At 32.4% G+C, this 15,412-nt stretch overlaps 2 protein-coding genes across 3 annotated transcripts in view; both read right to left on the bottom strand.

The window, feature by feature from the left end:
- The window catches only part of LOC110102557 (zinc finger MYND domain-containing protein 15), a 39,977-nt gene extending 39,746 nt beyond the window's left edge, over positions 1–231 (bottom strand). The window contains exon 1 of the mRNA XM_028695980.1: positions 134–231. Within this exon, the coding sequence (XP_028551813.1) occupies positions 134–231 (98 nt within the window). The remainder of the gene's footprint in view (positions 1–133) is intronic.
- Positions 232–8,224: 7,993 nt separating this feature from the next.
- Positions 8,225–9,193, bottom strand: LOC110102560 (40S ribosomal protein S7; the record flags this gene model as incomplete). 2 transcript variants are annotated; one of them, XM_020830936.2, is given in 4 exon segments in its annotated part: positions 8,225–8,348; positions 8,443–8,516; positions 8,601–8,707; positions 9,039–9,193. In XM_020830936.2, coding segments are annotated over 3 exon segments (273 nt in total), but the record flags the coding sequence as incomplete, so codon positions are not given.
- Between the last annotated feature and the right edge of the window lie 6,219 nt (positions 9,194–15,412).

Genomic DNA, 15,412 nt, shown 5'->3' with positions numbered 1-15,412 from the left:
GAGGATATTTGCCTAAGGAGACAAATTGAATCCACCTAGCTAACAGAGGGCTTTGTGCCTATCGATCATATTCCTATTGATTCATATCTCAAGGATTTAACGCATTAAGGAGCGTATTGGCTCTGGCCATAACCGGTATCGTGTGCCATTTGCAGCAAAACCACTCGGTTCAGAGGGCCCGGCATACCGTTTATCCTCGGTGCCATTTCGCAGACGCCGGTCAGAGGACATGTACCACGCCTTGCTGGCAAGAGACTATTTGAGAAAGGATCCTAGTAATATTTTCGACTAGGCATTTGGTCTTTGTGAACTGAAGTAGTTTTAAATTTGTCGCCCCAGCAAACTGTTGCGGAGTGGATGGATTTTGCTTTAAGTGTTGATGGATAGATTTCAGAATTGAAATATTTTTTTTGGATTTTGGGATTTGAGATTTTTTTGGGATTTTGGGTGTAGCTTTGGAATATTTGAATAGACTTTGATATTTTGGAGGCATTTGGAAAATATTGGGAACCCCTCCAGTTGAGATATGCATTCAACACGGCCATCATCGGGTGTTTAGGGTCATTTCTATTTTGTTGATTAAACCCTGTCAACTCGACCAAGCTATTGATCGAGGATCGGGTTTCGTAGGCTTTATGCCCTTGATAGTGAATTCTCATTGTTATAGGCTTGAAAGCCTAATACGAATATATTAATATAAATATAGCGGTCGTCGCAACAGTATATTCGGTTTGTTGGTTCGAGCCCTATCGACTTCTATTGACTCGTATAGAAGGATCGAGATACGAACTTGAATTCACTTGTCAACCCGCGCAGCATCCCTAGACGTCACGTGTGTACCAATAACACGCTCGCGGGGCATGCGGGTGTTTGGGGCATTTTGTAATTATTTGTTGAACTTTGTTAACTCCTTATTACGGCTTAGGAGGATCGGGTTCAGATTTACTAAACTCGCGCAGCATCCCTAGATGTCACATGTGTACATAACACGCTCGCCGGGCCCATGCAAGTGTTTGGAAATTTCATTAATTCGACATACCCCTTTGTGTACCTATGTGTATACAAGCTACGGTGCACGTGCGAGGGTATTTTAAAATCATTTGTAGACACTTTCTGTCTACTGTTACGGAGGTTGCAGATCCGTGCGTGGCGTTGCAGCTTCTGATCAGTTGTTTACTGCTTTTTACAGGTAGACTGTCGTACCACTATTTGTTGATTTCTGTAGGTGGATCATAGTGCACTAACTAATCTCCTGCTTTGGGTTGTAGAAGCTCGTAGGAACTTTTAGTTTTTATGCATTCTGCTTTGATTTTGGTCTTTCAATACAACTACTACTGTTGGAGGAAGATGTATTTATCCTTAGACCAAGTGACTACATGATACTGCATTTACTATAATCTTTATGTATCTACACAGGTGTGGCTGTTATACATACATCTTTATTTGTTGAGAAATTGTATGTATTGCAGATCTTCTTTGTATTTTTTCCTGTGGATAGTGTTGTGTATGAGGGTCTCCTACGAAGGCTCATACGTATTTGCATTGCTATGTGTCATTTGCTTTGCTAGTAGATGGCATTCGGTGCATATGGAGAGTCCTTTACAAGGACTCATAAGTTTTCCCTTTGCTATGATTTCCACATTTACCTTCTAACAGTTTATTTTACCAAATGTTGTAGAATATTCATCGTAATTGCCCAGTCTATTTCACCTTATGTCAATCTTTCTTGTTTCAACTAAGATGCTGATTGTGTGTGTAGGTCCTTTATAGCATATCTATCCTTCTTATTTGAAAATAGACCGTCATGTGCTCACTTACACATCAGTCCGCATTGATAGCGAAGGATCCACCTCTCCTACCTCTTCTTTACTTTGTTTATGGATATATCACTGCATGATCCTTGTTGCAGTTCATGTATACTTCATTGATTGTGTTGTTATTGACATGCATGTTGCTCTTGCATTTATTGTTCCTCATTACAAGCCTTTTGGTTTCTCATTAGCATTTGATCTCCTCCGTGATTATATCTTCTTGGGATTGAATTGTTGTTGATAAGAGATATGACATTACATTCTTTATAAATTTAACCTCATGTGTGTATGTAGACCACAAAAATGAGCCGTTATGATCCAATGGCTTTCTCCCAACACCTATGATTTTGATATAAATCATATTCTTCAAATTGTATTTGCAAGTTTCTTTGCAACAAACTTGAGATCTAATTCATCGATCCCTAATCTTTAATTGAAAAATTGAATAGTCTGTCACTAGAAGTGTTAATTTTGATCACATGCACATGATTTTGTGTATCTCATAAGATTTGCATTAGGAAATCCTATAACCCAAAATGTCCTGCATCAAATTTGGGATTAAAGCTTAAAGTTGTACGAACACGTCAACTAGAATCAATATTAGAGTAAAATTCATCAAAGGGATGAGAACTTGACAACTTTGCAAGTTCAATTGGTTGAATTACTGAACAATCAAAGTAAAATGAGCGAAGATATAAACCAAGTCAAGAAGTAAATTAACACGTTGGAAACTACTAAATTTCATCATAGGAACAAAAAGTCATATCATAACATATCGATCAACCTATTCATTTAAAAGTTTACACAATTAGGAGGCAAGAAATTCATCATTCGAGAAATAATCAGAATGGACCTTATAGGGTGGATGATAATGAATTTTCTAGCATGAAAAAAAAAATCTAATTGTAGAAGTAGGCCTTTTTCTTTATCTATTCTGAAATTTCAATCCTTCACAAAATGTGAGATTTAAATAATTTTGGAGAGGTTATCTCCTCATTCACGCAAGAGATTGCAAATCACTTTAATTTATCTTCTTACCTATTTTCATCTTCTCTATTACATTTTCTTCTTTTTTTCAAAATCATCAAGCATCATATTTGGCATCAGTGAGGATTATTTGGTGAATCTTAAAAGCTATAAGTAGTGCAAATTTGAAAGATATATAAATGAATTTTAAAAAATTGCTTAATTATATTTGTGTTATTCTTAATATTTGTCGTATCAAGCGATAGACTATTAGTTGATATAGATAAAATCAAAGTAATTAAAAATTTGGCTAGCACTCACAAATATCTATGAGATTCAGAATTTTCATAGTTTGACTACTTTCTATAAATGATTCATTAAGGGATTTAGTATTGTAACTGAATCAATAACAAAGTATCTTTAAAATGGAAATTTTATATCAACAAAATTTGTTGACCGTGTTTTTAAAGATATTAAGGATAGGCAAAAAAGTGCTATTGTGCTTAAGCTATCTTGTGATTCATCATCAATTGTATGTATTGAGAGTATAAACCATAAAAGGTATAATTGATTATTTACTAGGAAATTGAATAAGACAAAAAATTCTAATTATAATTAAAAAATTTATGGAAGAATGCATATACTTCAATACTGCATACATTATTAGGTGCTTGAGGAGTTTATCCTATATTATTAACATCAAGCAAAAAATATCTAAATCCAAAAAAGAAATTAGGAGATAAATGTGCTAAATTGGTTGAATTTCAGCAAGAGTACACATTCCTATTGAAACACTGTAATGTCGTTGATAATAAGCTTGCTAATATATTGAACATGGTACTTGATTTACAAACAATTAAAATTACAATTGGTTGATTTTAATCATATTAAAGAACAAATAACAACAGCATCGGATTGTGACTTTTTATCACCTATCGCTAATTTTACATTGAACTCATTTGTTTATAGGTGTACAAATATGTGTACAATTGAAATAGTAATAGATTTTCTAAGAAAAAATTGTAGATCTTATTAATCTTTTTATTAAATCTAGGCCTGTTTAATGTGTACAATCAGTTGTGCAAAATATACAGACTCACATGAAGATATGTATAAACTATTGATTCTTAATTATAAAGATTGTAAGTGAAAGACAAATGTGAACAAGAGTTATGTAATGATGATAAAGTATATTGTGATGATAATACACTTAAATCCTAAATTAATTTCTATAAAAGCCTTTAAGAAATTAATTGGTAGAAAGATGGGGTTATATAAAATCATTCCATGCATTAATCAGTGTATAAGTTGAAAATTTGAAAAGTTCAAGTATTAGTTCAATCTTCAATATATCCAATTTTATGAACAAGAGTTATGTGAAATTTCAACCAAATGATAAAGTATAATACACCTAAATCCTAAAATATTTTTTGCAAAAGCCTTTAAGAAACTAATTGCTAGAAACGTTTGAGAAGTTCTAGTATTAGGTTATTCGTAAACGTATCCAACTTTATTTTGTGAATTAAAAATCTTGAACTTCAATTCTTCCTTTTTACAGTCTTCTCCTTGGGAATTCACATCCAACCAAATGTCAGATAATCTTATTCATCTTGTTACAAAAGCAAATTTACGATGATAAGATTATGTTCACAATTGATGCAGTATAATAAAAAAGATACCTCAAGCACTGCTGTGATGAACCTACATGCGATAGAAAGCATTGAAATTATACCCAAATTTACTTGATAAATATAAAATGCTCAATTCATTGAAGCCAAAATTTTTCAAGCAGGACAATCTGATGCAATATTAAAGCTTATACTCACCGAAACCACAAAAAATGAGTACTGAGACAAGTTGATTGCCAATCAGAATATTTATTTTACCTTAATTATGTTATTTTAATAGTTGTTTTATTTCATAGTTTAATGCTTTGATAAAAATGTCTTATGAAGATTCCCATGGAGAACAAGTCATGCTTTCTTTAGTATTTCAGTTCATAGTTTTTTTCTATATTTGGTCCACGCCACTAATTTCTATTAGTGCTGTCATTATCATTGTTGTTTTGGGCCTTGTTATTGTATCTTTTAGTTGGATTGTAAATGGAATTCTCTGAGGTTTGCTCTTTGAGCTTCAATTAAACTAATGGACTTTCAGATGGGCTTTTCATTGTTGAGCTCATGTGGTCTTTAATTATGATATTTCGGCTAAGATAGCAAAATGTGCTATGCGGCTACTTGTGTGCATGGTTTGTTAACAACTCCAATGAGATGTGCAGCATTATTCAGCCGAAGAGTAAGGGATCAGTTAGCAAGCTGCTACTTATTTATTTACATGGTGGGACTTCAACAATATAACGGCAAATTATTTCTAATTTTTTTCTTAAGGGAGAAGTTTTACAGTTAAAAGAAAACACTTCCAATGATAATTTTGTTTCCACTTTGTGCTTAAGAGCTGTTTCGTTGGAGGAGTTTTCAGTGTACTACATTTCAAATGAAGAGATTTTGAAAATTTAAGTGTTTAACTGGCTGAAAAGCAAAACAAATGTACACGGAGGAATTTGAAACTCAATATTAGTTTATTTTTTGTGTATTTGAAAATCATCAAAATCGAACAAATATATCGTGATTTCTCCTAGAAAACTACCATCACAACCCTTCTCCTTCACAGCCATTAATCGTGTGGATTCTTGCCCCAACAAGCTCCCATCGCAAGCCCTTCACCTGCTTCACAAATTATCGATGTTTCCATTATCTGCCCTAACAAACTCTATTGCAAGCCCTCTGACCATCATCTGTCATTATACTGTCAATGCTTGTCCCAACGAGATACATCATGTGCCTTCATACCCATGAGCTAACTTAATTTTTAAATTTTATTTTCATTTTAATTAATTTTAACCAAACAAAAAATTAACATCTAAATTCCAAATACATCATGTTTAGTATGCATTGTATGTGAATGTGAATCATTCTAGTGTGATACAAGTTGTGAATATAACTTCCACAAAAAGCTATCTTCCACCACCATTAAACAAGGACTGTTATTTTGCAAATTGTTTCACTATTTTTATATTATTCTATATTTTTTTTATTTTAGTCTACCTACTTGAGTACAATTTGTCAAATTTCCTACAATATAATTTTTTTATTATCGTGAGATTTTCAAACTATGCATTCTTTGATCTTGAGTTTTTATGTAAATTTCAAATTAGAAAATCATTAAATTATCATTTGTGTGAATTTTGTACATTTATTGGCTCTCATTAAAAGAGAAACATTTATTTATATCGATAATTTGTACATTAAAACTTATCCTATGTGCGTGTTTTCATACATCTCATCTTATATGTACATTTAAAAATATTAAACCATAAGATATCCAACATCACATACCCATGATACTTATGATTTGCTCGAACTTAGAGTTCTTGTATATCATTTGATCCAACTTATTTCCATGAGCACATAATTATTTTCTGAGTCATAATACCATTTCATGTTCACCAGTCTATTAAAAAAAAAAAAAATGTTCACCAGTCTTTTATCATCATTTAATCCAACTTATTTCCATGGTACCTTATCATCACCAAAAAGAATGGTAACTTATCTTGTATATCATTTGATACAGCTCAAATATCAAAACGAGCCGAAATTATGAATGGTACCTTAGCTTGGTTGGCTTGATCTGAGCCAAAAATCAATTCAATCTTCAAGCTAAAACCTCAGCTCCAATGATGATAATGTAGCCATTATATGATTGAAGAAGACAACAAATTAGTCTACCTGATCCTTATTTATCAAATCAACTAAATGGGTTTAAAATCTTTAAATGCCCAATGTATGTCATTTGAATAACTCCAAGGCTAAGTTTTAACAGTCGCCCATTCAAAAAAATTTCAGTAAATGTCATTTAACTAATTCCAAGGCAAATTCTAAGCATTTGCCATTTAAATTTTTTTGAAGTCAATGGAGTCCAATTTTAGATTGTTCCTCTCAAAATTTTTAACTGTATTGTTAATTTAAGAGCAAAAAATAAGGCAAATGATTACTTGTTCAAATTGAATGACCTATCATTGATAATGATAGGCCAAAATTGAGAACCTATAATGATATAGCATGTAGAGTAAGTGGGTTTTCAAACAAAGACAAGCACACCTTCAATCTGTTATGACTTATGATAAGAAATAAATAGAAAACAAGCTAATAATAAATTATTGAATGAATTTTTGTAATCCAACTTTTAGAAGATAGTTACCTATCATGGACAAATTGAAACAAATCAAAACAGAGGGACCAAAAATCAAATTGACTAGCTTACTTCGATAGCATTATGGGGCTAATGCCAAATTCTTAAGGAATATATTCACAAACTTCACATTAATTACATCCTATGAACCATGGATACTCCCAAACAGCTTCCATGCCCTTGTCGGATACAGGCACAACTTCAACAAGCCGTGACAGGTGTCAGACACTTCAAAAATAATTTCAAATTTTTTGGGGTAAAATTGGACTCTGAAACTTATTGAAGACTGGTGGGACATGCAGAATGGGAAAACTTAACAACGATTGTAGCGGAACTCAAAAATGAAATCATGTTAAGGAAATAATAATGTAATGCATCTATTAGTTTCCCTAATCGTCTGCACATGATCCCGCACCTACACCTCTTTGATCAAAGTTGTCACATGTCTTGTAACTCTTCTTTGAAGCTTGTGTGAAGTCATGCAATCATTTGTGCTCTCATGCCTCATGTAGCCATCTCTTAAGCCAAATAGTTTCAAAGCCAAAGATGATCGAAGTTCAAATTTTTTGGCTATAATCTCCGAAGCCAAAGTCATTCAATGCACAAACTTTTTTGGATATAGTTAGGCAGCATTTTTTGGTATCATAGTACATGAATTTATGATTTTCTCCCATGTAAAATAGCTTAAAATGCTTCGATATAATTCAATTTATAATTTTATAAATACATATAGAGTTTCTTTTAAGATATTATACTTCATCATGTGAAGCATTTAGAAGAAAATAGTAAATTTTATATATTTTATATTAATAGTTTATAAAATCTAACACGATGTTCATGGCTTAGAGTGTCCTATTTTGCCTTTATGTTGTATCACATGTTTTTGTTGTGTAATGTCCGTGCCCATAATACATAGATTAAATCTTTAAAAGATGCATGCATTTCACGCACACAAATAGATATTTTTAAGTGAAAGCGTCAAACTATGAAGTGCCCTTTAACACTGGTTGACACTTCCTAGCTTATTATAAGCCACATCACAGGTGGAATAGCATCTACTACTGCTCGTATGAATCCAAATTAGGTATCACAGCAATAGAAGAAAGGAATTCCTGGCTTTCCCTATTCTCCACTAAGACGAGCATCTAGTTACGAAGGGAAGGAAAAAAAAAAGAATAATAAATAGCAAAAGACCTCACCTTTCCACTGAACTTTTTCTCCAATTCCCTCACAAGACGCACATGAATCTTACGGAAGGCCTTCCTGATTCTGTAAGGAACATGAATGACAATGGACTTGCGATTTCCAGAAATATCAATCTGACTGCCACAATAAATCCAAGACAGAAATTTAAAGGACAATAAAACAAACTGTTCATCATTAAAAAAAAATCAGAAGATAGAATGCAGCTTCCTACGCAGCAGAGTTTATGAAAAGATCTTTCAAATCGCTCTTCAGCTCCTGGTTTGTGTTCTCAAGATCAAATAAAGCCTGGAAATGAAAAACCAGATTAAATCTGCAGATAAAACCCAAACAAGAGAAATTTTCCTTCCATAATAACAAAACAAAATTAACCTGTGCAACGCTCTCCTCGAACTCAGAGGGCTCGGCATCATGTTCCTTGTGAATTTTCTTTCTTGCGGTAAACATTTTGATCAGCTGTGCAAGTTAACCTCAGTAAACTACATAAATACAAACAAGTTGAGTCTCCAGGAGAAAAAACAATGAAGATAAGCGATTACTAGCAAAAGAGAGAGTAACCAAACTACTAACTGCTAAAGACTATGGTGGTGCAAAAGCAAATAAAATATTTTCGCTGAAATCCTAATGATGATCTACTTTTCTCTATCAAAATAATGTTCGACGTATGAGCAAGAAACCATCTCCAAATATAAGATTGAACGCAAAACCAGATCGAAGATGACATAACAGCACAGGTCGGGTAAGAATCGAGATAGTTAAAATTGATTAAAGAAGAACAACTAATTTAGGTGATTTGTCAATTTACAGTACCTGCGAGCGAGGAAGCGCGAGAAGGGGCAAAGGAAAAGGATGCTCTTGCGGCGTCGCCTAGGGTTTTTGGTCGAGCTTTGTGAGCCGCTTATATAGTTCCCACGATCCACGAAACGGGAAGGCTTCTCATTCATCCATGTAGTCCGTTACGTTCGTAAGTCAAATTGAGTCTGGTCGGCAAAATTATTACTCATGCAATTATTTGAAACTCTCATTGTTTTTTTTTTAATAATGAGCAAAATAAATAAATAATTTCATAATATTGTATCTTCCTAAATTACTATAATAACAAGATGACTATTTCTTACATTGTCTTGATGATCATCATAGGGCAACTCAAAATTAAGAAAAAATTATACTAGATGTATGCTTTCGAATCATAATCACTTATAAGATAACTCAACTTTTATTAATAATCTTTTAATTTACTAGCGTAAAGACTAGATAAGTATTGATATCTCATCAAAATTTTCTTTGATCAGACACAAATCTCAAAGCATATATGAGTTGATAACTTTCAAAATTAAATTTGGGGTCGTCCAAACTCCAGTTTTAGCAAATGTATAATCAAAATGAACATCTCGAAAATACGAACCCAACGACACCAAAATTATTACAATTCGAGCACAAATGGGTCCAAACTTGAGGGCAAATCATATTTGGAATGTTCAAAACATAAATTGGATGATCAAATGATACTTAAATATAACATGCTTATAATCAAATCAAGCAGCTCGTCAAGGCGAATCCAACAAGCCTAAGATCACTTAATTTAAAAATCAATAAGGCACTTAAAAGCACGAATAAATGCTATATGATCAGTGGAATCGATATGAGTCGTCCGATGAAACATTCCAAATTTAGCATGGATCTTCTTCATATTTACAGAGTGTGACTAGGGGTGTCAATATTTGACACGACCCGAAAACCTGACTCAAATCCGGCCTAAAAATTTCAAGTTAAGGTCAACCCGAACCTGAAACGAGTTAGGTTCGGTTCGGGAATTTTGACCTATTTCAATTTTCGGGTCGGGTTTGGGTCAACCCGAAAACCCGTTTTAGACCCGAAATTGACCCGATGCGGCAAGCAGTTCGTGAATCGCAACTTCGCGTCATTTTAGGTTTAGCGTCGCAGCTTAGCCATTTGGCATTTAGACGTATAGCGGTAGTCTTAATTCATTATTCATTTCATTTTGACTTTTCGCAGTCTCGTGACTCTCATCTCGGTCTCTCTGGGTTCAGCCTTGTTGGTTGTTGTGCTGCCTTCCTATCCTTTTTCAGTTATACTCGTTTGATCCTCTTCCTTTATCTTAATCCTGTAGTTTGTTGTGTGCATACTCTGTCCCTTTGTGGCTCTATGTTATTATCATTTATATTATTCTGAGTTTTGGCATTTAGATGTTAGGGTTATTCACACTTTCGATTTTGTCGTTTTGAGATTTCTCATCGGAACCTCTATCTTAAGGGTTCGGGCCTTTCGGCATTTCAGTTTTAGGCTTTTTACATTGAGAATTGAGGGCTTTGGGACTTTTTTATGCATCTATGCCGGTTAGGGCATCAAATTTTTTTCATTTTTCATGTTTGATTTTTAGGGCTTTGTATATTTTTTGGTTTCTCAAATTTCATTTGATAATTATGTTGTTAAAGGATTATACAAAATTGAGGGCTTTACAAATTTGTTGTATATGGAAAAAAATTCATTTAGGGTTTTTTTCTTTTGGCTATTGTAAGCACGTAATTGTTGTAATTTTAATGCATGCAGCATGCTGTTATTGTTGTTCTTGCTGTTGTATGTCTTTGGTAGCCAATAGGGACTGGGATTGGGGATAAATGGTGATTGTTGAACATGAAATAGATGTTCTTGTTGTTGTAACTGTTGTACTTATAATACATTATTTGTACTCTGCATAATGTGGTTTAATTGGGTCACTAGATGGAAGATTAAAACACCATTCGTTAGTTATTTTTTGATAAGATTTTTTAAGCTTGTAAGACATTTTGTCTTTTCCAGTTAATTCAACTTGAATATTGAAGATTATGAATTTGGGCTTCTAACTTGTAATTTGAGCTTGTAATTTTAGATTATAGAGTTTGTAGTTTAGAGTTTGTAAGTTGTAATTTATGTTATGTAATTTAGTATTTGTAATGTACTGTGTTATGTATAATGTAAAAAAAAATTGAGCTTTTATTTAATTTTTTACCAATTTCCAATTATTAGTTAAGAATATATAGAAGTGTTTTGTGATGCAAATCTGCCATCAAGATGCAAAAAAAAAAATGAAGCTCTTTTATTAATTTCGAGTCGGGTCAGGTTGACCCGAACCTGAACCAGGTTGGGTTCGGGTTCGTAAAAGTGACCCGAACCTAGACTTAGGTCGTGTTCGAGTCGGGTCAAAGTCGGGTTGGACCCGAACCCGACCCATGACCCGTATTTGAAATCCCTAAGCATGACACTCACAAAATATATAAATAGGCCCATGATCTCTTTATGAGGGGACCTTTTCCCTAGAGATTGGAGAGAGCTATATAGACTTCAAGGATCCTAGAGTTATACCCAGGCATCACCACAAGCGAACTTCCGTCGACCACTGCCTAGCCGCCGACGAACTTTCGTCGACCACCATCAGACCACTACCCAGCCGCCGAAGAACATCCATCAACTATAGCTGGACCAACGCATAATCACCAATCGTCATCGTTGTACGTCACAACCCAACCAGGACAAGTCCTTTCATGTTGAATTGTAACGTGCAAAACTCAATATCTAGTTTGGAAGTGTTTCAAATTTTTTGTCAATATTTATTGAAATAAACTACATACTACATAGCAACTAAAACATCTAAATACTGAAAAATAAATACATCCACTAGGTTTCTTTCATTCCATAAAAAAATATCTACACTATAGTAGTCATGATAGTACAAAAATCAAAATAGAAAAATATATATGACCTTATATCTGATCCTGAATTGCTAGTATGTAATTTTTTTTTCCTTTTTTATATCCTAAAAATCAAAACCAAAGCCACAGTGAGCTACAACAACTCAGCAAGTCAAACAAACCAATCTAAATTTTTAAAAAAATAATTTTTCAAATATTTTGCTGAATATTTAAAGGCAGATAAATGCTATTTAAATAAATTACTATACTAAAAGAAGTAATAAATGAAAAACATTTATTTACTGATTTAAATAATAATACTGAACAAATAAATAAATTAAAATTCATATCATAGAACAGTTCATATCACATTTCTCGGACTCGGACAAAACCTCAAAAGATTCTAGCCCATTATGACTCACTTTTTTTTTTTTAATTTCTACTTATAGCACCAGAGCATATCACACATCTCTGTCTTAGATAGAATCTTAACGGATTCTAATCTCTTATAACTCTCAATAATTCCCTTACACATATAGAATCTCAAAGTATTCTGAATCCTTATGGTTCCCAACATATATAATTTAATAATATATGGACATATATCATCACATTATGATAATTAAAGAGTAATTGAGCATGTATCAAAATTGCATAATGTTATATAATGGTAGATAACAGAAAGTCCTACTAGTAAAAAATGCACATTTTCAAAAAATTATCAAATTACTAGAGATTGCGTAAAATAATCTTTTATGATTTTTATTGTAACACACTACTATTTTTCAGTATCCAAATAATTTTCTATTCAATAAAAAGCTTACAAATTTCAAAACACGTTGTAAAATTTTTAAAAAATATTTAAAATGTGCATAATCATAATCTATGTAACATATAAAAAGTTATGCAATGAAAGTTTTACTTGTGCAATTTTATCCGTATTTTTGCTAACAATACAAAATTTAATGAAAAAATTTTATAAAAATTGTGCATTTTTTAAAATTGAGATGGGCATAAAGTTTCCCGGTTACGCCGAAGAACTAAAATAGCTCGAAGTCGACCAAAAGTGGAATTTTCCTATTCTTTCACTTGTCTTTCTCTTTTAATTCTTTTTTTCTCTATTATCCGTGAACTGATTAGGGAAAAGAGAATGACATTATAATATGTTTAGATGTTTATTTTTAATTATTAAATAATATATAATATTATCATTATAAATTAGATTTTGAAAATTACAAAAAAAATATTCATAAATTAGCTCATTTTTTAAGAATATTTTGGTGAAATCGATTTGCAAAACAGATATCTGGCAATCCTTAAAATCCCACTTGTACCAATAGGTACCGATTTCTTAAAAAAATTCAACAGTGTCCAAAAATTATAAGAAAATTAAGAAAGCTAAAATATAACACTATAAATGTTCTAACAAAGATGGTTTATGAATTGAACTTATAATGACTCATGAAATAATTATTGACTACTCTAAGTCAACAATTTTTTTAAAAAAAAATTTAAGATTTCACAATCTACCCACCAGAAAAATGTCATTCTTGATGTTTCCAAAATAAATTAAGTTAGAATAAACCTATATACAGCTCGCTCATATCATATTCCTTCTCTAAAGTAGCCTTTATAGTAATTATATGTTTTCACTGTACTTTGAACATAGGAATTTGTTTGCTTTTCATTATTCTCATATCATATGTCAAATTCATTTTAGGTTCTTCCCTATACTGTAGATTCAGGTAAGCCTCAACATCATCAACAGATAATCTCTTCTTCTTATATATATCCTATGCATATTTCAAACTTTCTCTTATCAAAAGGACATTTATTGTAGTATCATCCACAAACCTATCACATTTCTATCTCCAATTTCTGTCAAATTCAAAGGAGTCCTAGTTTTTCTATCATACAGAGCTTCATAAGGAGTAATACCTATGTTGGACTGATAGCTATCATTATATATAAACTCTATCAATAGGATATGATCTTCCCTACTACCCCTAAAACCCAAAATACATAGTCTCAGAAGATCATCTAGTACTTGAATAGTTCTTTTAGAATGTTCGTCTATCTACGAATTAATAGTAAAGTGAAGTGTAACTTCATACAGACTTGAATTAAAAACTCATAGTTCAGATTTCTTATCGGATATGATCTGATCAATCAACTTTAGATATTCTACATCTAATTTTTGAGCTTCATAAATCTTTTCTTCTAAAGAAGACTGGATAATCTTTTGAGTCACTATACTTGAACCCCAATTAGTAAAAGAAATCACCTTCAACTGTAAATCTCTTCATATATATTATAAAATACTCATCAGAAGTGAGTTGTATACATTATAATATAGAAGGCTTCCTATTTAGAGTGTCTGCCACCATATTAGCCTTCAAAGCTGATATTGAATAGTCATATCATAGTCATTGATCAACTTAAGCCACCTCCTTTGCCTCATATTCAGATCCTTCTGAGTGAATATATATTTCAAACTTTGATGATTAGTGAAAATCTAACACCTGACACTATATAAATAATGCTGCCAAATCTTCAAAGCAAATATAACAGCAACCAACTATAAATCATACGTTGGATAATTTGTTTCATGTGTCTTTAATTATCATGAAGCATAAGTTATCACTCAATCATGCTACATCAAAACACACCCCAAACCTCTCAGTGAAGTGTCACTGAATACTTAAAATCTTTATGTAACAAATAGAAGATCCAATATTGGAGTATAAGTCAAACAATCCTTCAATCTCTGAAAGCTAGCCTCATACTCCGGTGTCCAAACAAAAGCTACTGACTTTTAAGTTAGTCTCATCAGAGGTATTAAAATCTAAGAAAACTCCTTAACAAACTTTTTGTAATATTCAGCCATACTCAAGAAATTATGTATCTCAGACATATTAGTAAACCTCGGCCAATCCATGACTGCCTGAACTTTTTGGTGATCAACAGAGATACTATCATCACTCACCACGTGTCCCATAAAAAAAATACTCCTCAGATAGAACTCACATTTGGAGAATTTTATATATAATTGATGTTGCCTCAAAGCCTCCAATACACTCCTCAGATATCTAGCTTGATCTTCCTCAGAAGTGAAATATACCAAAATGTCGTCTATGAAAACAATTACAAACTGATCAAAAAAAACTTTAAATACTTTATTCATCAAATCCATAACGACAGCTAGTGCATTAGTCACTCAAATGGCATAAATAAAAACTCGTAGTGTTTGTACTAAGTATTGAAAGCTATCTTCATCACATCAACCTCTCTCACCTTCATCTGATAGTAAATAGATCACATATCAATCTTTAAGAATATAGAATATTCAACAAGTTGATCAAATAGAGTATCAATATGTGGTAATGGATATTTGTTCTTAATATTGACTTTGTTCAACTCTCTGCAGTCAATACACATATGCATCATATCATATTTTTTTCTTCATAAATAGAATATGTTCTCTCCAGGGAGACA

Source organism: Dendrobium catenatum, unplaced genomic scaffold, assembly GCF_001605985.2.
Source record: "Dendrobium catenatum unplaced genomic scaffold, ASM160598v2 fragScaff_scaffold_716, whole genome shotgun sequence".
Taxonomy (NCBI): Eukaryota; Viridiplantae; Streptophyta; class Magnoliopsida; order Asparagales; family Orchidaceae; genus Dendrobium; species Dendrobium catenatum.
Note: the sequence above shows the minus strand (reverse complement) of the source record. Positions and strands in the feature narration are given on the sequence as shown.